The 25,322-nt window shown below is 36.3% G+C and overlaps 1 protein-coding gene across 6 annotated transcripts in view; it reads left to right on the top strand.

The window, feature by feature from the left end:
- Window positions 1-23,717, top strand: part of ELF2 (E74 like ETS transcription factor 2) — a 109,998-nt gene extending 86,281 nt beyond the window's left edge. For 4 of the 6 annotated variants that reach the window (XM_032412863.1, XM_032412868.1, XM_032412869.1 and 1 more), the window contains 6 exons: window positions 8,982-9,095; window positions 10,678-10,851; window positions 13,720-13,806; window positions 17,905-18,097; window positions 18,961-19,308; window positions 19,657-23,717. In XM_032412863.1, the coding sequence (XP_032268754.1) occupies window positions 8,982-9,095; window positions 10,678-10,851; window positions 13,720-13,806; window positions 17,905-18,097; window positions 18,961-19,308; window positions 19,657-20,284 (1,544 nt within the window). In that variant the 3' untranslated portion in view covers window positions 20,285-23,717. The remainder of the gene's footprint in view (window positions 1-8,981; window positions 9,096-10,677; window positions 10,852-13,719; window positions 13,807-17,904; window positions 18,098-18,960; window positions 19,309-19,656) is intronic. The other 2 variants (XM_032412864.1, XM_032412867.1) reach the window with 1 other exon arrangement.
- Window positions 23,718-25,322: the final 1,605 nt, after the last annotated feature.

Raw genomic sequence — 25,322 nt, 5'->3', positions numbered from 1 at the left:
GAAGAAGTAGGTTTATGCCCCTTCCCTCGTGGGTTGTTTTTTTAGGGGGAAGAATGGGAAGGACACGGGATATATTTGGTACCCCTGACCTAGAGCGTTGGGGCATCAGAGAAGAACGTTTATTTTTGTAAACAGTGGGTAATGTGAAGGAGTGGGGCGGGCGAGAGGGAGTCTTGGCCCTAGGGAAGTCTCAGCACGGAATTGCCCCCTTTTCCCCTCCCCCCCAAACCTCCCACCATAGCGGAAGCGCCTCGGAGAGGACAGAACGGTCGGGATTGACAGGCCCCTGGTTCCAATCTGCTCTCTGAGATGTTCCAAATAAGAACGTTGATTTCTGGGGGCGGGACTCTGGGCCCGCGTTGGGCCAATGAAGATTGGGCGGGAGTGAAGCTGACAATGTACGCATGGAATTGGAGGGAAGAGGAGTGTAAACACGGAAGTGGCCGCGGGGGTGGGGGATGTGCAGCGCCACTGCTGCAGCGGAAGGGCACGGACTTAAGTTACATAGAAAAAGCAGCTTTACTTAATAGCAGACAGCGCAATCAGGGCCCTCAAACCATGTAGCAGTGCTAGAATATTATTTACTTATAGCAGTAATAAGCATACATGTTCCTTTTCCCCGGGTTCTATTTCATATCGCCAACTATGGGAATTGGAATATGGGAAATATTCACCGAAGAGTAATGCTGTAAAAGATCTTATCCTCTGGGAGCGTGAAATTAGTGGTTTGGTTGGTGGAACTCTGATTCAGTTCGATTGGGGAAAATCATGAACATAACGCGTATCGCTAAATTTAACAGGACTTTTAGTTGAAATAAAGTCTTGAATAATATAACTATGTATTGTATCATACATGAGTGACCAGCCTTTTTTTCCTATAAAATGTAATATTACATGTTTTAAAAGTCCCAAAGAAAAATCACAGTTTCCTGCGTAGTGACTGAAACACATTTGACAGTTATTTTCTGATAAGAGCAAGAATTTAAGTGTTAGTAAATAAGAACTTGGTTCCTTTTGTGTATGTTCAGTCCATTAATAACGTAATATGAATTAAGGAACGGAATTTTTGGTTTTATATTATTGGTACTAACAATACCTGTAATTGTGTGGGTCAGTGATATTTTTGTGAGTGTTAAACATTTCAAGAGATGTTTCCAGTGATTGTGAACATACCAAGAGAACCTTAGCGTAGCCCCTGCAGTCAGAATCTTGAAAAATATTGTAAAGTTTAGAGGGCTAAATTTTGCCAGTGGAAGGTATTTCTTTCATAAGCTTTTGGAATTAGCGAAGCTGAATGTGACCTGTAGATATTTTGCTTGGAATGGAAACCTATAGACGGTTTACAGTTTGAAAATACAAGTTTTATCTCCCTTTGATAAAAGTTTTTTTTTTTTTTAAGTGTTTTCTGGTCCTAGAGCATTTCTTTAGTATTTACAAATCCTAACAATTGAAGTTTCCTTTATGATTATAATGTTCTGCAAAGAATATGTTTTACATATAATTGTTTTCAAATTATCTCCTTAATCATTTTCATGTAATCTGAAGCTCTTTTACAAGCCCTATTTTAGAAGGAAACTTGAGACAGGTTTGCTGATTTACCCAAGAATCATTCAGTGAGTTAAAAGTTGGGGAGGAAAGGTGGCCCACAAGATGAGGAATCATGGATCTAAATTAATAAAAATTTAGATTGCTGCTAATTTCCAGTGATGTTGGGAGAGTAATTTTTGTGAAGTTTATATTTGTAAAATAGAATGATACCTTTTTATTCCCTTGAGGGAATTTTGTGTTAGGCATAATTCTTCCTCACAAAGATTTTACAGTCTAATTGAGGAGACAGATGTAAATCTACTTAATACATAAATGTTAATGTAACTACAGTGATTTGCTATAATGGGTTGATGAGTAGTGTATAATGACTGATATTAATGAAAACTTCTAGAGGAGATAAGCTTTAAGTTGAATATTGTTAGCATAACTGTTGTTTCTAAGCAATTATAAAGCACTTAATATTACCACTACTATATTGTTACATTTTAAGGTACTAGGGGATATACTTTTGCTTTTATTTTCCTCCTTTTGAGGCTTAACTATCAACTTTAGTTACCAACTTCAGCTTTAGTTATCAGCATTTTTGCTGTCAGAGGAGTCTGAGTTAAGAATGAAATAAATAAGCTTGTTTATTAAAAATCACTTATTTTAACATATAAAATATTTTTGTGGTGAAGACTTGACATATGTTGTAAAACTTTCACTTATAACATGATGAGAAAGAGCCTTGAACCTGAAGTCAGGAGATGACCATCTTCATCTCGCTGTCACTAAACTAGCTCTGTGCTAGTGACTTTACTTCTTTAAGGTTTCATTTTTTTGTAAGAGGACAAGATTGACTAGGGGATCTCTAATAACTCTAAGATTGTAAGTAGTTAAAATATTTAATGGAAAGTGAAGGCTTTTTTCCTTCTTGGATTTTTTTTTTTTTTACATTGCACTGTGTAAATGAATGTCTGTAAGGTCATTACCTAATTGGGAGTTTAATTTCTGCTAGCCAATGTTTGTGCTAAATTGGAATTTGAGGCCAGGTCTGTATGTTAAATGAGACTATGATACAGTTTAGGATCATCTTCATGTATGTATATATGAAGATACATATATATAGCTAATCTTACATATATATGTAGCGAATCATAGGAAAAACATGTCTAGTCTATAGGAACCATGAATGTTACTTTCTTAATTATGTGAAAGTATTGTGTAAGTGTGATCTAGATTTTTTGGAAGATTTTCAATTTAAAATATTCTGCCTTCTTGTTCTCAATTATACTCTTCTTGACTTGTTTCTTCTTTTTTTGAGAAACTGAGAATTAAGAAATTGGAGAATTTGGGTTGAGAGACATCGTCACCAGAACTTTTGTTCTACTTTAATGCTGGTATTAAATGGGAGGGAGAGAGTTTTCTGGAAATTTAGCTTAAGTATTTTCACTGGTAAAACAAATCTGATTTGTCAAAGTTCACTGTGAAGTTTGAACTTGAAAATCTTACTTCCATTTTACTGTAAATTGAAATACCTGGTTATCAATCTTGAAAAGATCAGTTTGAAAACAATTTAGGATGTGAAAAAATGAAGCATGTGTTGAAATAAAACTGGAAGAATGGCATTCATTTTTTATTTTTAAAGATTTATTTATTTTAGAGAGCGAGAGCGCATGCAAGAGAGCGAGTGCAGCGGGGAGGGGCAGAGGGACAGGGAAGGAAACTTAAGCAGACTCTGCGCTGAGCTCGGAGCCCAGTGGAGCCCAGTGGAGCCCAGTGGAGCCCAGTGCGAGGCAGATCTCACAACCTGAGCCAAAACCAAGAATCAGAGGCTTAACTGACTATGCCAGCCAGCTCCCATTAAAAAAAAAAAAAAACATATTTGAAGTGTTTAAAGAAATTGGTCTTCGGGGGCGCCTGGGTGGCGCAGTCATTACGCGTCTGCCTTCAGCTCAGGTCATGGTCCCTTCCCATGTGATCTCAGGTCCTGGGATCAAGCCCCGCATCGGGCTCCCTGCCTGGCGGGAAGCCTGCTTCTCCCTCTCCCACTCCCCCTTGCTTGTGTTCTGTCTCTCGCTGTGTCTCTCTCTGTCAAATAAATAAATAAAATCTTTAAAAAGAATAAAAAAGAAATTAGTCTTCAGAATTTATTGCAGCATTAGTACTAAAATTCATAAAAAACTGAGTTAAAGAATGACATCAGTATTTAAATACTCAATCAGGATAATTCAGCATAAAACAATTTCCTTTAGAAACGCATGTGGTTGGTGGAGAAGGGTGGGTGGGAGCATGTTCTTGATAATTATTGAAACTCCTTGTGTTATCTGTAGCTTAAATGTTCAAAGGGATGCAAAGAAGTATTTATGAAAAACTTGTTAAAAAATCCTTTATGTGTAAGTGGACAAAATACTGTTGTACTTTTGGAAAATGGAGTCATATAATTTTTCATCTGTACACTGTTTAGAAGCTAAAACTTAAACAAGATAGGATTTGGGTGTTATTTTTCTGTTTGGTAATAAATTATAGTTGCAGTCCTTAAAAACAAAAATCTCTGAGCTGAGGATCTGTAGAGTCCCTAGACTCTTTCAGGGAGTCTGTGAAGTCAAAATTGTTTTCGTAAGAATTCTAAGACATTATTTGCCTTTTCACTTTCACAAGTGTTCAGAGTTTTCTAGAGGCTATCTGACTTGATACTACAACAAATTTAATGAAGAATCAAATAAATCCAACCGCTTTCTACCATGTATTAAAAAGATTTACTAAAATGTACAACAAAGCTACTCACTAATTTTTTTTGTTGTAGAAAAGCTATTTTTCATTAAAATACTACTTAGAAGTACTGGGTTTATTACTTTAAATGAATTGATAAATACTTTAATGTCTTCTTAATTTCAGTTTCAAATAGAATAAAATTTAAAATAGGACTTATATAAACAAAATCTCTTTGTGGTCCTCAGTAATTTGAGTATGAAAGTTGCCTTTGACCAAAAAAGTTTGAGAGTAGCTGTATTACAGTTTTATTTACTCTGCACTTTTCAGTACCATAGGCATTAGCCATATGTGGCTACTGAGTGGCTGAGAAACTGAATTTTTAATTTTTTAAAATTTTAATTTAAACATAAAAACTGAAGCTGTGGACAACTTTCATATTGATTACATGTTGAAATGACAATATTTTTAATATACTGGGTTAAATGAAAGGCATTAATTTCAGTTTCCACTTTTTAAAATCTGGCTTTTGGAAATTTAAAAATTATAATGTGGCTCACGTATTTTCATCAGGCTGCTCTATTTTAGAAAATTTTAGTTCTTTTTCTCTTCTAAACTTTTAAAGTGTAACTATTGATTAAAAAGTCAAAGAGGAACAAGAAAAGATGAAGTGTCCCAGACTTTTACCTTTTCCTCCTTTTTATTGCATTCATTTGTATTTTTCACTTACCTATTATGCCTTGGGGCATTAGAAGATGAGCTGAGGTAAGTCACGTGCCTGGTTGAGTGATGACCTTGTATTATTAGTTTATGGTCTTGCTTGTAGGGGCATACTACTATATTTTAAGGAAGTGTTTTCTAATTTTTTCCATTGCTCTCAAATTAAATTGCTATTAATTTTTAGTTTTGACTTTAAGAACTTTGTTATGAGCTAGATCCATTGCCAGCATTCGCTTCTGCAAAGCTGAGAGGTATGTCTCTTGTCAGACTTAATTACCAAGTTTGGTATTTTGTAACAGCTGTTGAGTGAGTCTGGAATAGTCTACCATACAAACACCAGTTGATTAGAAAGCTGGAAATGGAACAAGAAGACTCCTACCAATAGTGAAGGAGGGCATAAGCAAATTTGATTTTTGGCACTATGATTAAAGTTAAAATTGTTTTGAAATTTGTTTGATAACATTTATTTCTTCAAGAGGGATTGACTAGCAACACCAAGTACTAGTCTTAAGTAGAAAATGATACCTGTCATATTACTTTTGGCTTCATTGTTTCTATTTTTAAAATGAGTTGCTTTTTTTTTTTTTGGTCCCATTAATTTCATACACATGTCTAGAAAGATACCAATAAATCAAGTTTTAAGTAAGAGATAAGAAGGAGTTTTCAGCCCTTGCTTGTAGTTTGCTTATTTGCTTACTTTGATTGTACAACACTGTTAAACTCATGTTTATCCTTAAGAATTGTGTATAATTCTAGTTTAAATTGTATTTGAATTACTGAGCTGAACCAAATGAAGTTTTAAAAAATTACAGAAACTTGAATAAGAGAAATATTTGTTAAATTTCTTTTATCAAAAACTATATCAACAAAGGAAAAAAGTGCTTTTTCAAAATGGTAAAGTATTCTTGGAAATTGATAGGTACGCTGTTGTAAAAACTGATCTAACTATGAGCTCTTAGGTGTTTGTTTGCATGTGCTTTGGGTTATTTTAGTTAATAAAAATGACAAAAAGTAAAATTAGTAAGCATAAAAAAAAAGAGAAATCAGTGCTCCACTTAAGCTGTTAGCTTACAGAATAACTTTATTTTATACCTTTTTTTAGTTTTGAAATATTTTACTTCCATTTGTTTTTGATACTACCATTTATGTTTCTGAACTATTAGTATAACCTTCACAAGGCTAGAGATCTATTCACATTTGTCTCTCGGATTTCTAACACAGGGTCTGACATATGGTAAATGCTCAACAACCAAATGTTGACTGTACATAGATCATTAGATCTCCTGATTGATAATTCACAGAAAACGTATGCATTTTTGATATTCTCATCCTAAATTTAAAATATGAATTAATAAATGTTATTCTTAAGTTTGTATGTGTTTTGTTTTACTCTGTAAATGTAAAACAGTCCTGGGAAATAATATGTTGAATTTGGGAGAAAGGGGAGTTTGAGGTCAGAAATACGAGCAAGAAAATATACTTTTAAGAAATAATTTCCGGGGCACTGGGTGGCTCATTCGTTAAGCATCTGCCTTTGGCTCAGGTCATGATCCCAGGGTCCTGGGATCAAGCCCCGCATGGGTCTCCCTGCTCAGCGGGAAGCCTGCTTCTCGCTCTCCCACTCCCCCTGCTTGTGTTCCCTCTCTTGCTGTCTCTCTCTGTCAAATAAATAAAATCTTAAAAAAAAAAAAAATTTCCACTGACATAACTAACATGAAATCATGGTTTTAAAAATGTGCCTCAAACTACATAAAAAGGGCAGCATTATTTGTAATTGTTAGGCACGTTTCATTTTGTTTATAACTGAAAACATTAAAAAAATTGGGTAAAATTCTATTGGGGTATTATCAAGTCTTTGAAGCTCTGATTTTAATATGGTAAGGTTTTTAGGGTGTGTCTTAATACAATTACATAAGGAATTAGTTTACCCAGGGTAGTTTATTAATAGCACCTAAGACAACACCTAAATTGCAACACAAGCAGACTTTAAAGAGAATGAAGTTCTTTAAAAACCTGAGACTTTGCTTTCCAAGGTTCTTTAGTATATGTGAGTATTGTGGGAAGGCACTTTGAAAAAATTACTTGAGAATGGTAATGTATTTTATACTTACTAAGTTTCTTAAAGTTGAGCTAGAAGGACTGATTGAATCCTTTGCTTCAGTGAAGCAGCAGATAAGAGTAAGCAGGGTCACCTAAAGATAGATTTACTTAGAGGTTTGGCTGCCTCTCTGGAACTGTTTAGCTTTGAGCAGATTTCCATAAATGGAAAGAGCAACTGGAGAGACCCGGTACCTTGGTTGAGAGTGTGGATGATGTGCAACAGGTGGTAAAACAGTCGCTGGATTTTTTTTTTTTTTTTTAATAAATGCTCTCCAAATGACTGCTGTTTAAGGCTAAGGCTTTAGCATTTGGTGAACTTTGAGATCAAGTGAATTTTTTTTTCCAATTAAAAGTTTCCTGGAAACAGTTTTGAAAGATTCCTATCTTTAGTATGTAGAACTTGTGAATTTGTAATATAGCTTATGGAATTTATACAAATACTTCCTTTTAGTCTTTTTAGAGGACATCTTGAGAAAAATCTATCCAGTTAGAAACTGTTATATATTCATGTTTCAGAACCAAGTTGAATGTTCAATATTTTTAAGTTAGGATGTGAAATTAATATATCATTAATATAAGTTTGTGCTTGAATGGCCAATTTTCCTATAAGGTCTGTGGGTTATCCTCAACTTTAATATATAAAAGAAATACTTGCATGCCTATTGTATTAAAAATCTATATTGGGAATTATAGCAGATACAAAGATGAATTAAGATAGCCCTCCTGACCTCAAGGAACTTATAATCTTACAGTAGTGATAAGAAATTATCACCATTTGGGGCGCCTGGGTGGCTCAGTCGTTAAGCATCTGCCTTCGGCTCAGGTCATGGTCCCAGGGTCCTGGGATCGAGCCCCGCATCGGGCTCCCTGCTCGGCGGGAAGCCTGCTTCTCCCTCTCCCACTCCCCCTGCTTGTGTTCCCTCTCTCACTGTGTCTCTGTCAAATAAATAAATAAAATCTTTAAAAAAAAAAAAAAAAAGAAATCATCACCATTTATTGAATTCTTACCCATATGCCAGGCATTGTACATATTTTTTATGGGTATCACCTTACTTAATTCTCACAACTATCTGAGGTAATACACCTGTTTTGTAAAAAAGGAAATCAGTTTCCTTACAAGAAATTAAATTGCTGGTCTAGGGTAACAAATAAGTAGCAGCGACTAGGACCCAAGCTGTTGGACTCGAAAAGCCAAACGATTGCTGTATACTTGACTTTTCACAAGTAATTCAGTCAGCAAAGCATAAAGTAAGTGCTAAAAGAGAGGTACAGAAGGTGGCAGAATTAGAAAAGGCTTCCTGGGAAAACAAACAAACATAGAAACTTTAAAAACAAATTTATTGGGTAAAACGCAGAAAAGTTCAGTGAAATCTCGAAGAGACAAGGTTATTGGGAAAAGAGTTCCCAAGTGTCTGGCGCTATGCTAGTGCATACACCTAGGAGGGTCTGTAAGAACCAACTAATTCATTAAACTAACTTGGAAGTACATGTTTCTGACTGATTCTGCAAGGTATTGTCCTTGATTTTAGTGGCTGTATATCAAGGCACATAATTGACCTCCTAGGATTGTTAATCTACAACCATCCTCCCCCCCCCCCCCCCGCCCCACCTCCAAGTTAGTTTTGCCTGAAATTGATACAGGGTTCAAATTTCAAGGGTCCCTGTTTTCCTTTGGATAAGATTAAGAAATTTCTCAGTAATTTCTAATCATTCTCAATAGTTGCCTTATAATCGTTTGTTTTGCAGAGTGTACATACTAGATTGTTTTTTAAATTATTTCTGTAAATAATTTATATGGACTAATATGTATCAATGACTTAGAGTTATTCACATGAGTTAATTTGTTTCTCATAGAGTAATATGTTTTAATTTAGTAACGTATTCTGTGCATTTGTAATTGAGTAGAACTTATTTCCCCCCAGTGGAAGCATCAGTTCATAGCAGTAATGCACACTGTACAGATAAGACAATTGAAGCTGCTGAAGCCCTGCTTCATATGGAATCTCCTACCTGCTTAAGGGATTCAAGAAGTCCTGGTATGTGAATTGTTCTTTTTTATATTAAACATGTCATATCACTTTGCATATCTAAAATAAGTTTCTTCTTAAATATATGAGGATTATTGTTCTCAAGGTTTATTATGCATGAATACCTGTGACAGCAATACTTGATCTTTATTTGTCAAAGTTCCCTAGTCTTAAAATAATTAATTTTTTAAAATGATAACAGAAAATGCCCACTATAGACAGATAAATATTTGTTAAATTGCTATTTATATCGTTATGTCTTATTTCCTTAACTCTGGGTAAATTATAAACCTTTGTAGTCCTTAAGGGAATGGCAGATGGGGTTGGGGGATTTGCTGCCCATGACTACTTTATGTCCTTTACTTACTTACTTATTTATTTATATATAAGAAACACCAGCTGTTGCCTTTTTTTTTTTTTTTAAGATTTTATTTATTTGAGAGAGAGCGAGAGAGCAAGAGAGAGCACAAGTGGGAGGGAGAGGGTTAGGTCCCACACCCTGAAATCATGACCTGAGCCGAAGGCAGCCGCTTAACCGACTGAGATAAATAGGCAGTAGCTCCAGAGAACCTTCCATGGTGGAGAGAGGAGATAGCTTCTACCATTTCTTCATACTCCCTCAGGCTGGGAGTTTCCTTTTCTTTTGGTCCCCCCCTTTTTTTTTCTTTAAGACTGCCTTTGAGAGTCATTTTGTACTCTAATTTTAATGTCCAAGTGTTAATTTGACTTAATACAATAATATTGGCCCTTCTTATAGGGATTTATAAATACCAAGAGCAACTGTACTTTTTAATGAGAATAGTATTATTCATGTATTATTCAGGGATATGAGAAGAGAATTAGGGCATATTGGTCAATGTATTAATCACAGTAGTGTTATTAGCTGTCCCTTAATTGAAATAGAAATGTCATATTCTGATTATTCACGCACATTGGAAGGAAGCTGGAGCAACATTATTGTATGTAATAGAATACCAAATGGCAGTTTCTATTTCTGTTTTAGTGACCCAAAACATCAGGACTGTTACATTAAATAAAATTTTAAATATTGAAAGATGATATTCATTGGGCTATAATCAGCAGGTTTTCCTTTTCTTCATATTTTGAAATGATCTGTAAATGCTTTCTTTTCACTGAAGACACACACATTTATTAAATGTTTTAAATTTTATACCATGTACATGTATTACCTAATTAGAGAATATTGATGGGTACCAGGAAGGAAAGTAATTACTGAAGAAGTCACTATTATTCTGTTGTCTTATTTTCATTATGTTTTCCCAATTGTCAAAATAATTCAAAGTCTTCTACAGTGAGCTTGAATGTATGTAAAAATGTGAAGAAGGGGGGGTGTAATTCCTCATGGTCCCCACCTTACCTACAGGATTAACATTTCCTTCAAGCTAATTTTCTTTGCATTTATTTCCTTATATACTTTAGATCGTATTGCGTATTCAGCAAATTAACTTTAGGCTCTTACCCTGCTTTGATGAATCGTTAATAAACCTCACCTCTACTAAATATTGAATTGTCCGCATGAAGAAGTATTAATGGGGGTGGGAAATTTTAATTTTTCGACTTTTTTTTATAGTGGAAGTGTTTGTCCCTCCTTGTGTATCAACTCCAGAATTTATCCATGCTGCTATGAGGCCAGATGTCATTACAGAAACTGTAGTGGAGGTGTCAACTGAAGAATCGGAACCAATGGATACCTCTCCTATTCCGACATCGCCAGATAGCCATGAACCAATGAAAAAGAAAAAAGGTAGAGTATATTTATAAATTTCTGGAAAAGTGGGAGAAATTTTTTCTGGTATTTTTTTCCCCCCATCAAGGGACATAGGAAATATATGCTGTAGATTTATGATTGATGTTATCTTTACCTAGGTATTCTCAAAGAATCAACAAATTGAGATTTTAATTTTGTGTTAACACGTTCATACTGTTTTAAAGGAGTTAGTATTTGAGCTCTAAAGAAAGTTGTCTGAAAATGGAATGATAACAAATGTTGGACAAGCAGAAGGAAGATTAGAGGTTCATTACTTGTCTGCTTTCTGATCCTTTTAGGTACTTGGTTATTTTTTAAAAAACATTTAATTTTATTTTCTCTATTTTTAATCTTCCCACTCTTTTGTGGGCCTTAAAATAAAAAGCCCAATACTATTTTGTTCCGTATACCTTCTGTCTTAAAACACCAAGATTGCCAGTAAGGACTTTTAAGTGGAATAAACTCACCAGTGGGTAAAGAGCATTTCCACTTACTATTTATTTGACTCCTGCTGAAACTTCTGCTCACCTGATCCTGATGGGTGAGGCCCAAGGCCCCATATATCTTCAACATCCCTAGGAGATGGGCAGCAAGTGGGTCCTTTTCCTGTTTGAATCAGAGGTAAAACTTGAAAGAAATGAAATTCTATATAAATGGTACTCATCTAATTCCACTTTCTTCTGTATCTCTTTCTTTACATTTTGGAGTAGGAAAAAATCAAAAAGGCAAAAATAAGAAAACTTGTGTTAGAAATAATGGTATTTCCTTTCATTTATTAGAGGTATTTCAAATTGCTGTGATGTTGATGTGTCTGTACTCATTACTGTGAGGGACACAGTGAAGAATAAGATTTGAGTGCCTTTCCTCATGTAATAGATTACATGTATGTTGCAAGAGGTATGAATTAGAGAATTAGAAGGAAGAATTACTTTCTGCTGTTTAAATGTTTAAAAATAAAAGGCATACATATAAATAGCCGTGTTTACCCACTTCCCCACTGTAGCCTTTGGCTGGTTGTATTTGATAGGAGCTATTACAAAATACTTACAAAATGTTTAGATTTATTTTTATTTTATTTTTGAGGGAGAGGGAGAGGGTGCGCGTGCGTGTGCACGCACACACACGTGCACACACAAGCAGGGGCTGGGGGGGGGGCAGTGCAGAGGAAGAGGGAGAAAGAATCTCAGGCAGACTCTATGCCCACCCAACGGAGGGCTCGGTATCACGACCCTGAGATCAGGACCCTGGCCATAATCAAGAGTCAGACACTTAACCGAATGACCCACCCATGTGCCCTAATTTTTAGATTTAAAAGAAGATGGAAAAGACCATGAATAGCTAGGAACCAAGACCTCTAGATGAATAGGTTGATCTGCCTATGTGGTATGATATAAACCAGGAAATAATTTGCCAATTTAATACTAATTTTATATATTTGAAAATAGATGATCTTAGTGACCATTTAAAAATTATATATAATGCATAAATATATATGCTTAAGTTCATTTGGGACATACTAAGTTAGGTAGGTTATTTTTGAATAGCAGAGCCCTCTTTTTATTTCCAGAGCTTCTAACATTCTAATGTGTGTTGTGAATCTGCAAGAGAAGGTAACATGCAGTGTTCTAAAAGTTAATTTGACTGTAGGACATTGTTTCCGACCGATGAATGAACTATTAAGAAGTAAGATTTGGGAAATACTGCTTTATATGAAAATAAATTAAGCCTTTTTGGGCTAACATTTCGATGAAGGAAGTTGAAGTTTTTTCGTTTTTGTTTGAGTCTTATTATTGATTGATTTGTATTCTAAATATTATTTAAATTGAGAGATTAATCTCTGTTCTAACGAGACCAGCGAACTTTCCCTTTTAATTTTTGCCAGAACACACATCTTATTGATTAGTTACCATAATGAAATCCTAGAATATAATAGCTATGTATTTTGAAATAAATGAAAACACTTTGATTTTTAAGTCTTTATTTAGCTCTAAATAATCCTTGCTAATGAAGACCAGAGTGACATCAGAAATCGCAGATGTATGACAATCACCAAATTAGTAATAATATATTTAATCTGCAAATTATAATATACTTGACTATTCCCAGCCTTTCTGGAGGCTTCCCCTCATCTGCCAGCATTCTTTTATCAGTGCTGAGAATTGAAAACAATGCATTTCAGCCTTACGCCCTTTTTAGTATAAGTATAGCTCTTGCTTTTCTGTTCATTGTGGATGCTAGTCTGTCTGAGAGCACCTTTTGGAGGAAGTGAAGAGAAGCTAAAGGAAGGGCACACTTACTAGACATATGAAATAATTAATTGAAAGATTTTTATTTATCCTTATAATGTTACCTGCACATTGAGGTGGGGAAATTTGAACACTTATGCTTAAATTCTGATGAATGGATTGGCTCAGAGCAGTAGAGTGTTTAAAATAATATTTTTTACTTTTCCTCATTTGAGCTCAAAGGGCTTCGCAGATTATCAGATCCTCTGCAATAGGTAGGTAAAGTTTTTCTAACAGCCCTGTAGAACAGAAAAGAAAAAAGTTTGTACTAGAATTTGTTTCCACTGCTGCATTATTGGAAGAGGTTAGCAAATTGAGGCTCTGACTGAGTAAATAATAGGTTGGGTAGTACCTGACTTGCTATATACACTGAAATTACTGCCAACTAAGTGCTGTAATCTAAAATTGCAGAAGTGCTTTTATTGCTCCTTTTAAATGCAGCTTTTTATATACACTCAGTATATTAATCCACAAATTAGTGTCCAGTTTCATGAATAATGTGTTATCAAAGAGTCTGCTAATCATGCTTCTGTTATTTTTCCTGTTTTCAATGTATGGTTTCAATCTTATTTTTTTTCAGTTGGCCGTAAACCAAAGACCCAGCAATCACCAATTTCCAATGGGTCTCCTGAGTTAGGTATAAAGAAGAAACCCAGAGAAGGAAAAGGTAATTTGGGGAGGGCTGTTTTGGAGGTGAGATGACTTTTTTTTTCAGTTGACATTTTTGCATTGGTAAGAAAATGATTTCTAGTACACGTACAGGTGGAAGTACCGTCTTTGGTAGTAGGTATTAATCAGGGATATATGAGCATCGCCTGGGGAGCTTTTTCCCAGTTCGTACCCCACTGAGATTCTATAGCCATAGATAAGCTACAGGGGGAGTAAAAGGTAGTAGGCATTTGTGTTTGGAAAAGGTCATCTAAAAAGTGCAATCTGATGCACAGCCTTTTAAGAGCCATTGTTCTTGGGGGAGGTATGTATGTATAACAGTACTCATCCTCATATAGACCCGCTTAGAATCGAAGGGGTGGGTTTATAACGAAGACTTACTTCTGATACATAATTTCTTAACTGATAGAAGTAATGCAAGAATTCTCAAGGCAAGTTGAATTTAATTTCCTAGTCAACCGGTTTCAGTCATGTCAGGTCAGAACAAAAACCATATTTTTGCTTTAGAATTTGTATACTTTCATTAAAAACAAAAATTAATGAGAAGCCTCCCACATTCTGTGCTCTTGTTAGATGATTTCAGGTAACATTTTAATCATGGTTTTAGGTGTGTTCTGATAATCTGATAACCAGAATTTATCACTTTAATGAATGTTTTCAGACCAATATTTAATAGTTGGATACATTTTGGATTAATATATTCAAATTCCATCTTCAACAGGTGGTCTTATATCTAATTTTATTTATTTTTTTTTCTGCTGTCACATGACAAATTTTAAATAGAGCAAAAATTAAATCTCTAGGGGCACCTGGGTGGCTCAGTCGGTTAAGCGTCTGCCTTCAGCTCAGGTCATGATCCCAGGGTCCTGGGATCGAGCCCCGCATTGGGCTCCCTGCTCCGCGGGAAGCCTGCTTCTCCCTCTCCCACTCCCCCTGCTTGTGTTCCCTCTCTCGCTGTGTCTCTCTCTGTCAAAGAAATAAATAAAATCTTTAAAAAAAAAAAAAAAAATTAAATCTCTAGTAAAAAAAAAAATTTCTCCAATAAGTCTATCAAGAAATTTAGACCAAAAAATGTAGTTACATTGAACTGTTAATTTATTCAGGAACTGAGAAATTGAATTTGGGACAGATTTAGGATACTTGTCTTATTTGTCTTTGGTCATTTTACATTTCTAACATCTTAGGTTTTGTCTTTTATGTTGAAAACTTTAAAAATTACAAAGCTAAACTGTAAATACACAGTTATTACTGTTTTTTAAATAATTCCCATCATCGGTCTCTTGTACTCAAAGACCTGATGCTTAACACTGGAGAAAAATTTTGTGATGACCTGTTCTTAACAATCAAAATCACCTTTTATTAAAGTTTCAGTCTTTTATTATCAAACTTGAGGCAAAGTGTTGAATATGAAGATTAAAGATTAAAAATCCAGTCCGGAGGCACCTGGCTGCCTCAGTCGGTAGAGCTTGTGACTCTTGTCATGAGGTTGTAAGTTCAAGCCCCACAATGAGTGTAGGAAGTACTTTAAAATCTTAAAAAAAAAAAATGCAGTGTTTCTTCTGTAAAATGCTGATAATGTCTGTTATAGGCTTCAGGAGAACTACCTTATCTGATAAAGAAGGCTTCCCTTTCTGAATGTTTTCCTTAAAGTGAGATTTAGAACTTTCAGTTTTAACTTGAGGATGGGAACTGGGGTGGAGTGAGCATCCAAAGACAACCTGAGGAATGTTGTCGAGTCTCATTCCACAGACATGGATGCATTCAGATCCCTACTATGTTATAAGTCATTGTTTATGTTATTCAGAAGTTTCTTCCACAATAAGCTCACTTTTACTATGTCCACTCATAGGGCCTGATAATCTCCTGATCACAAAAATGTCCCAAGTACATATCTTAATGTAGTTGAAAGTTACATATGGTTTACTAGTAAGAGTTTTTACAAAGTATTGATGCTGATGCAGTGGGATTTCAGAGACGCAGATAGAACACTGTAAAGTTGAAGGTTAACCTTTTTAGATTAAAAGATGCACACTGGTCTCAACTATGGGTTACCAAATTTATTGAATTTTCAGATAATTCCAGAATGAAAATGAAATGCCTGACGAAGAGCATCAGGATTTAGATTGAGTAGCAGTAGCTTAGTTTGGAAGCCTCCTACCCTTAGAGATTCTTCTCACGAAGCCTGTAATTTGGATCTAGATTTGATGATAGTAAAGGGATAGTGAGCAGGAGCCTAGAGATGACCTGGTGACTCAGTGGTGGTATGTGTATTCTAATTTTCTCCTTCTCGGGGTTCTTTTCTGTTCTTTGATCAGTTTAAGAATCTTTGGCCCTAGGCGCTTTATGAAGGGAATAAAAGAAAAACAGCATTCTGAAAAGCCTGATCTCCTCATAACTACTGTCCACTACTTGCCCATCCTCCACTCTCCAAAGGGAAAGAAAAAAAAAGTCATGCTTTCTTCTTTTGGGGATTAAGTTCCTTATCTGAATCCCAGATTCCCTCCTTTTCCTCTACGCAAATCTTAGTCATCTTCCAAGTCTTCTGTCTTACCAATCCGCTTTATTTTTATTCCTGAAATCCCAGACTTTTCTGTCATTCATTTGGAATATAATGCATTGCCTTATGATCTTGTGTCGCTTCACAAACTGTTACTTCTTTGTTGTATTGTTAACTTGTCATTTACTTTTCCCTTCCCAAATAAATTGTAAATTCCTTGAAGCAGGGACCAAGTTTTAAATGCTCTTCTGTATCCTCAACTACACTTGAGCATAGTGTATGATGAATAACTATGCTACTCTGCAGAAATAGCTCATCTTCAAATTTTGCTAGTCATGTGATCAGATGTTACATAGTTAGCATTTGATGAATACTTGACTAGTTAAAGGAATTGCCATGTTACTTTTTAGTGTTTGTTTAAGGAGTTCGTATTTTAAGACTGAAGCACAAATGTATTTACTCAGCTGTTCATATATAATGCAATTCTAATACATTGCTTGTCTTCACTGTACTGGGTATGGTCAGTAGAAAGAGATTAGCAATTAAAAAAAAAAAAAACAACCCTGTTTTTAGAGGAAGGTAGGTCTCATTGATAGAAAATTGACTAGTAGTCCAGAGGATAATGAAAAGATAATGTTTAAAGGGGTCATGGGCAATTTGTACTTTATAAGACATGTACTTCGGAGTTCCTGCATAAAGGTCAATCAAAGAAAATATATCAAAGAAAAGTAAGTTTCACGGTGCCTGGCTGTCTCAGTCGGTGGAGCATGCAACTCTTGATCTCGGGGCTGTGGGTTCCAGCCCTGTGTTGGGTGTGGAGATTATGTAAAAAAGATAAAATCTTAAAAGTTTTGCAGATTGCACCGTGTATTGCTTGGCTTTTCAACAAGTAAGTGCCTTCTGATGAATTTTGATCATAGAATTGGGGCTGATCATAAAATAAACATACTGATGCAAATAAATTTATTCATGGTTTAGATCTGTGTAAATTAATAAATTGGATTCTGTTTAATTCAGGTTCACTTTGTGCTATGCATTATGCCTTTGCCTTGCCTTTACTGAACTCAAAATTTAGGATAGGGTGATGTATAATAGTATAAAATCCAGGACCTCTCTGTTATATTAGTATCATAACTGTAAACATAAATAGGATATTATTTTTGAAAACCAGCAAACAAGTATATTTAGGATTATGTTATAATGAAATATAGTGTATATATAATTTACTAGGCAACACAATTTGACACTGTATAAATGATGCTCATATAGTCTAGTACTTAATGACAGACTCTTGGGACATTTGTTTTACCAGTAGTTAATGAATTTTTGTCCAGCATAATTAAATATTTGCCTATTTTTTTTTGATTGAGGCTGTGAGTGGAGGTGGGGGGCAAAGAGGGACAGGGGGAGAGAGAGTATCTTAAGCAGGCTCCATACCCAGCGCAGAGACCAATGTGGGACTCGATCTCATGACCCTGAGATCATGATCTGAGCAGAAAACAAGAGTTGGACGCTTAACCGACTGAGCCACTGAAGTGCCCCTAAATATTTGCTTTATATTAATGAATTTTTAACCAATGTCTTATCATTTTTTCAAAGGAAACACAACCTATTTGTGGGAGTTTCTTTTAGATCTACTTCAAGATAAAAATACTTGTCCTCGGTATATTAAATGGACTCAGAGAGAAAAAGGCATATTCAAGCTTGTGGATTCAAAGGCTGTCTCTAAACTTTGGGGAAAGCATAAGAACAAGCCAGATATGAACTATGAAACCATGGGACGAGCTCTGAGGTAGGTACACAAGAGACTGAATTTTCAAATAAAACCTACATATTTCTGTATTGTCTATTAGTTGTTTAAAAAGAAGCTCTAAAAACCCCTTTCTATAACTTTTAATTTGGGGGGATATTCTAGAGGAGTTTCTTAGGTTTGGAGGTAGATGGAGAGAGAGATTTTGGTCTAGACATCTAAAATTTCAGCCATCACTGGAAACCCATTTTTGCAGAAAAATGTGCTTTTGCACTTAGGACTATTCCTTAATAAGAGAAGTTGAAGACCTTTAAGGAAATTAAACCCAAATGAAATACAGTTTCTAATACAGCTTTTTAGTTCCTATGAGTTTGTTATAATGGATTTATCTTAATATGAAATTTTGAGAAACCCACAAAACTTTGCAGTGTACATGGCTTCTTCTAATTAGGGGTGTTTGTAAATGGACACATAGTTTATATGACAATATTCACATATCCCGCAGACCCGCAGATTTATCTCTACTAAGCACTGCTTAAGTAATTTTTCTACATAACGTCAGATTGTTTTTATAACCTGTGTAAATCACAGTTGAATTTTTACTGATGTCATAAGATACAGTAAAATATTTGGTATTTAGGTTGTATTACTTCCTTTAAGAAAGAGAACTTGTAGCTATTTTATAAACCTAAAGGTTAAAGGAACTGTAGCACCAGGTTCCAACTTCATTCTTATCCAAGTTCTTAGCCTTTTGAACAATCCCCAGCCAGTAAGAGCTCCTTCTCATCTCTAACAGGAGTAAGAGAATGTTTCTGTTAGTGTCCATTCTACATGGTGTTTTGGGGGCGGGGGGGGCAAAAGATGTAGTAATACACTTGCTTCATTTAGTACTGTTTCTGTTACAGATACTATTACCAAAGGGGTATTCTTGCAAAGGTTGAAGGACAGAGGCTTGTGTATCAGTTCAAGGATATGCCCAAAAACATAGTGGTCATAGATGACGACAAAAGTGAAACTTGTAATGAAGATTTAGCAGCAGCTACTGATGAAAAATCCTTAGAACGAGTGTCACTGTCTGCAGAGAGTCTCCTGAAAGCAGCAACCTCTGTTCGTGGTGGAAAAAACTCATCTCTGAACTGCTCCAGGGCAGAGAAGGGTGTAGCTAGAGTTGTAAACATCACTTCCCCTGGTCATGATCCTCCATCCAGGTCTCCTACTACTACCGCGTCTGTGTCAGCAACAGCGGCTCCAAGGTCAGTGAAGGAAACTATGTACCTTTTTTAATGTTAGCAGTCTAAAAATCCACTGTCGTCAAGACTTGGAAGAGTGTTTGATCTTTTAAATGTATTTTATTGTTACTGTTATTGTTAAAGTAGAGGTCTCAACTAACTCGAATTGTTTTTATGGTTTTATAGATGGAACTTAACGTGGGCATTTGTTTTTAAGATCTGTTTCACGATATTTCATATATTCTAAATTGTCAGTACACCCGTAAAATTTGGGAGCATTAGTTTTGTACATGATAGGTTTGCATTCATCTTTTTGCTCAAGAGACCTATTGTCTAATTTAACATTAAATCAACTTTTTTTGAATTTACTAGGACAGTTCGTGTGGCAATGCAAGTACCTGTCGTAATGACATCGTTGGGTCAGAAAATCTCGACTGTGGCAGTTCAGTCAGTTAATGCAGGTGCACCGTTAATAACCAGCACTAGTCCAACAACAGCAACCTCTCCCAAGGTAGTTATTCAGACAATCCCTACTGTGATGCCAGCCTCTTCTGAAAACGGAGACAAAATCACCATGCAGCCTGCCAAAATTATCACCATCCCAGCTACACAACTTGCACAGTGTCAGCTGCAGACAAAGTCTAATCTGACTGGGTCCGGAAGCATTAACATTGTTGGAACCCCGCTGGCTGTGAGAGCACTTACCCCCGTTTCAATAGCCCACGGTACACCTGTAATGAGACTATCAGTGCCTACTCAACAGGCATCTGGCCAGACTCCTCCGCGAGTTATCAGCGCGGTCATAAAGGGGCCAGAGGTCAAATCAGAAGCAGTGGCAAAAAAGCAGGAACATGACGTGAAAACTTTGCAGCTGGTACAAGAAGAAAAACCAGCAGACGGAAGTAAGACAGTGACCCACGTAGTGGTTGTCAGTGCGCCTTCAGCTATTGCCCTTCCTGTAACTATGAAAACGGAAGGACTAGTGACGTGTGAGAAATAAAATAGCAGCTCTCCCGTGGACTTGAGACTGTTAGTGATAGTACTAACATAAATATTTGCAAGGGAGGTCATCAAGCAAAGTCAAAAGAAGACTTTAAAACATTTTTAATGCATCTAAGAAAACAATCAGACTTACTGGAAATAAATTACCTATCCCATGTTTCAGTGGGAAATGAACTACATGCGGAGATGCTGACAGAAAACTGCCTCTTACAGTAGGAAACAACTGAACCCGTCAATAAGGAAAACGGATTGAAAGGGACCAAGCAACTCACTACAATATCCAGTTACACTAAGACTTGGAACACTAACACTCTGTAAGAGGTTATATAGTTTTCAGTGGGGAGGGGTTGGGATGGGTGATCTCATTGTTACATAGAGCAATTTTTGATGCATTTTATATGCATACCAGCAATTATTACTGTGTTCACACAGAACTCACTTAACTGGTGCTATGTGAAGACTGCTAATATAGGTATTTTAGAATGTGAATTGAAAATGGATCCAAAAGCTTTTCAGAAAGAGGATAGCAAAAAAGACCTAGTGCGATTTTTTTTTTAATACCATATAGCTTAAGCTGATTTAAAACAAAGGCCTTAGACTAATTTTCAGTTTTCTTTATTGAAATAAGCTAATGGCTTGTTTGTGTAAAGCTTTTTTATTAAAAGAAAAATTTTAAAAATCTTGTACCTAGCACAGTATTGTTATAGAATTTACATGTAACATTTTATATGGTAGTTTAAGTCTGTCAGTTTCTTAATTGTGGACAAATTAACACTTGGCTCTGGCCTTTTGCTGTAACCTGCCTGTGTCACTCACTTAGTCCTGGCATCTGTGCAGACATAGCAGTTTCAGTTCTACTGTCACTTGGAAGTTCAGGCTCAGCATGAATTTTTGTCAGGTAGCTCTAATACCTGGTGTTTTTGTTTTTGTTTTTCCTTCCTTCCTTTTTTTTTTTTTTTTAGTTGAAGTTTTAAGAGGGAAAGTACCAGTGTTCAGATTTGAACTATAATAGTTTGTATATTCAACATTTGAAGTATATTCTATTTTGTTGTACTCTTGTTTCAAAGTGTATTCAAGTAGGTTTTCTGAAATATAGAAATGAAATTTATGTTGTGTTTTGGTCTCTGGTGATATTTATAACAATATTCAAAAGCTAGTATAGAGACACTGTTTTAGTTAAGTATAGAAGTCTTATTTCTCCTTCCCAACTACTGTGTGAAAAAATTTTCCTTCTGTTTGTTCCATTACATTAATATTTGGCAAATATCTGCATGTTGCCACTTATTTTCTAATTACTATCATGAACTATAATGTTCTACTTAACCATGAGTTTATTATTTTAATGTTGGCCACACTTAAAAGAAATTTCTCAAACAGACCTTTTGAGGGTTAAGAAGATCAAGTAATACTCTAGCCCTTTTACAAATTAGGAAATGGAGGTACCAGAGGGATTAATGAATTTCCTAATTTCACACCAAATTAGGTCCTGTGACCCCACATCTTAATGCTCTTTCTACTACAAAGAAAAGTTGTCTATTTTTACATCTTTTAGAAATTTAAATAAACTGATACTTAATGTTTTGTGGCCTTCAATTGTGCATTTGATCAGATACTACTTAGGTTGACAAAGATTTTTATAATAGCCCCCTTTGTAATCGTTATCTTTTCCAGACATACCTGATGGTACTTTTTAATAAAAGCTCAAAGAAAAACTCACTTGATTCTTATCCCATTTGGGAATTAAGCTCAAATTTTACCTACTTTTAAGACATTTCCTAAAATTTCAGTTTTCTTTGGCACTTAATTGTATTGTCTTCTTTTTTGCACTATAGTTTCATTTCTTTAGTCATACTCCATGATATTTTTGGAGGGCAAAGAATATATAGCTTATACCATACCTACACCTTTCTCCAAATGCTGAGCTTATTGGACACTCAGACATGTGTTGGTTTTGGTAACGTATTTGCTAAGAATCTAAGTCATGTGCTATGGAGGACAGCTAAAGAGACTTCAGTTTTGAGTGAATAATTCCCCCCTCACCACTGTATTATTAGTTGCTTCTAACTGGGTTAAGTCAGAACTACCTAGCTTATCTCCACCACTCTACCTAGACATTTTTCTGTCTCAGAAATTCTAAGTACACCTAAGGTCCAAGTTTGGAAACAGATGTAGACAGTATATAATGGTCAGAATGTTTCTGATTAAAATTCTCAGTGGTATGGCTTTTAACCTCAACCCTTCCAGACTGTAAACCACTGTAATTTAACATTTGCTTTTTTGTGTCCGGTATGCTGGGGAAGAACCTTATTAACAATGGCTTAATGCCACTATGTATTCCAGCCTCACTAGGGCTTGTGAACAATAATAAGCAGTCTGTCCATTTATTCCTTAGGTCTGTTTCCAGCAACAATTCCAGCCTTACTATCCTGCTTAACCAAATGACCAGTACACCTCTTTATAGAGAACATGGTGGTCCAGAGCTATGAACTCCCTCCATTTCTGGACCCTTTGCTGTAAGAACATCTACTTCCTCTGGCATCCGTCCTTACCCATCTGTTTCAGGAAGGAGGCAGGGGTGCCTTCCTCCTGTACTCCGCCTTCCTCTCCTTTCATACCTTCGTGGTCTCCTTGTTCCAACAAGTTTTATAGCCTACTGCTCTCTCTCTCTTCCGTAGCTGAATTCTGGCTTAAGAGAAACAGTTCTCACTGAGGTCCAACAATCCAGTAGTAAAATTAAACAGACACTTCATTTTTTCATGGGATCTCGTGCCTCAGCCTACTTCTTAAAAATTCTTTGGTTTTCCATGACATCCTTCTTCTGGTTTACTTCCTGCCTTCTTAGTCTGCTTTGCTCTCCTTCAGTTTCCCACTTAATGTTAATACTTAGCAAGATTCTGTCTGTGGGTCTCTTTTCTTCAGATTTTCTTCAAATTTTCTTCTTTATTTCAGAGAGTAGGTGTACGAATTAAATGAATATGTTAAGGATTTAGAACCAGTGCCGGGCATATAGCGAGCACTCTATTAAGTGTTTACTATTAATTATGATTTCACTTGAACTTAATGGTTAGATAATTTTATTCATGCCTGTAGTTTTTACTACCAAATGTGTGGTTTTATCTAACTGCTGAAAATTTCCTGATTTCCTCCTGAATGTCCAGTTGAAATCTGTTCTAAAATCTGTTCTTAGCTCAGTAAATGACACTACCAGCAGTCCATTACTCAGGCCAGAAGAAACCATTCTAGACACCTTACTTCCTACCTCCCATCATTCACCAAATCCTATTGATGTTACCTTTTAAGTAGCCTCCCTTCCCATCCTCCCAACCTTTACTGCTTGTCTCACCAACCCTCCCTCTACTCTTACTTGTAAATGCAAATTTCATCACTCCCTTGTAATTGCTTTAAATTCTTCAATAGTGGGGCGCCTGGGTGGCTCAGTCGGTTAAGCGTCTGCCTTGAGCTCAAGTCATGATCCCAGGGACCTGGGACTGAGCCCTGCATTGGGCTCCCTGCTCAGCAGAGGGTCTGCTTCTCCCTTTATCTCTCCCTCTTCCTCAAATAAAAATTTTTTAAAAATAAATTCTTCAATGGCATCTCTTCCTGAAAACATAAAAGTTCAGAGCGTAACATATAACATTTAAATCCATTGATCTGGCCTCTGCCTACCTTCCCAAGCCTTATTCTCTTGCTACTCTTTTTAGTCATCTCTGGGCTACAGACATTCCAGGCACCCATACCTCACTGGGCCAACAGATGGCTACTCTCTAGACCACTCTGCGTTCCCCTAGGTAGGAGTTCACTTTATTTACTGAGAAGTGACAGACATCAAAATAAAAATGTCTGAGATAGGCTTGAAAGGTTGGGGAATGGTCCACCTTGAATTGAGTCTAAAGACTGAAAAGTAGAAAGTATGTGAAGACAAGGGTTAGGGGAGAGGAAAAGGCATCAGCAGTGGAAATGGAAGGACTGTTCACAGAGAATTAACAGGGACAAACGAGGTAGCATTTCCAGATACGGTGGGCAGTGCTATCAAGCGTAGCAGGAAGGGCTAAGCAAATAAGGCGAAAGAAAAAACCAGAGATTGTTGATACAGTGAAAATAAAAGGGCAATTCCACCAGAGGGGTGGCCTTGAAGGTGGAACGTAAGGGATGCGGCACCTGGGGCATTACCAGTGCTTGCCTGACACCTTGCAATACCTCACTATGGAGAAGGCATCTCTGATCCCTGTATGTAAGTCATGTGTAATAGTAAGTCATCAGCTAAACTACACAGAGAACATTTTGGCTTTGGGGTTATCTCCAAAGTATCTCTTGCTCCTTTTATTTGAAATCACCTCGCCTACTCTGAGGGCACTACACAGCACATTGTTTTGGGGAGGCGAGAGTAATAACCCTACTTTAGTTCCACAGCCATCACCACCACTTCTCCCTGTATTACAGCTTTTACCCATTCACTCTACAAGCTCTCTGTGCTTGTGATTTATCTGTACTTCAGCCTCTCTGTTATAATCATGTCCTCCATAATTAAAACTGATAGTATTTTGTAGGAAGTCAGTACACAGTGATGCCCATCCTAATGAGAATGAGGTTACTATTCACTCTTTGCAAGTGTGCTGATTCGCCTTTCTGCACTACCCTTCCAGAGCTTTGAAAACTCAAGTGCAGCAGAGAGATGGATTTGATTTTCATCTATTTCACTCTTTAAGCAACCGTAACTATTTTTTGAACACTGCAACTCAGCAGTAATGCTGAGTTCAGGACTTAAACACATATATCACAACTTCTAAAGTTAGAACTTAATAAACAGAACATGGCTGCTTAATGCAAAATACTCCGGGGGCGCCGGGTGGCTCAGCTGGTTAACCATCCGACTAGGTTTCAGCTCAGGTCATGATCTCGGGGTTGTGGGATGCAGCCCGGTGTCCAGCTCTATGCTCGACATGGAGTCTGCTTGAGATTCTCTCTCCTTCTGCCCCTCCTGCCTGTGCTCTCTCTCAAGGAAATAAATCTCAAAAAAGTACTGCATATCAAAAACA

Source organism: Phoca vitulina, unplaced genomic scaffold (assembly GCF_004348235.1).
Source record: "Phoca vitulina isolate PV1807 unplaced genomic scaffold, GSC_HSeal_1.0 scaffold14, whole genome shotgun sequence".
NCBI classification, from domain to species: Eukaryota; Metazoa; Chordata; class Mammalia; order Carnivora; family Phocidae; genus Phoca; species Phoca vitulina.
This window is presented reverse-complemented; position numbering and strand designations above follow the sequence as displayed.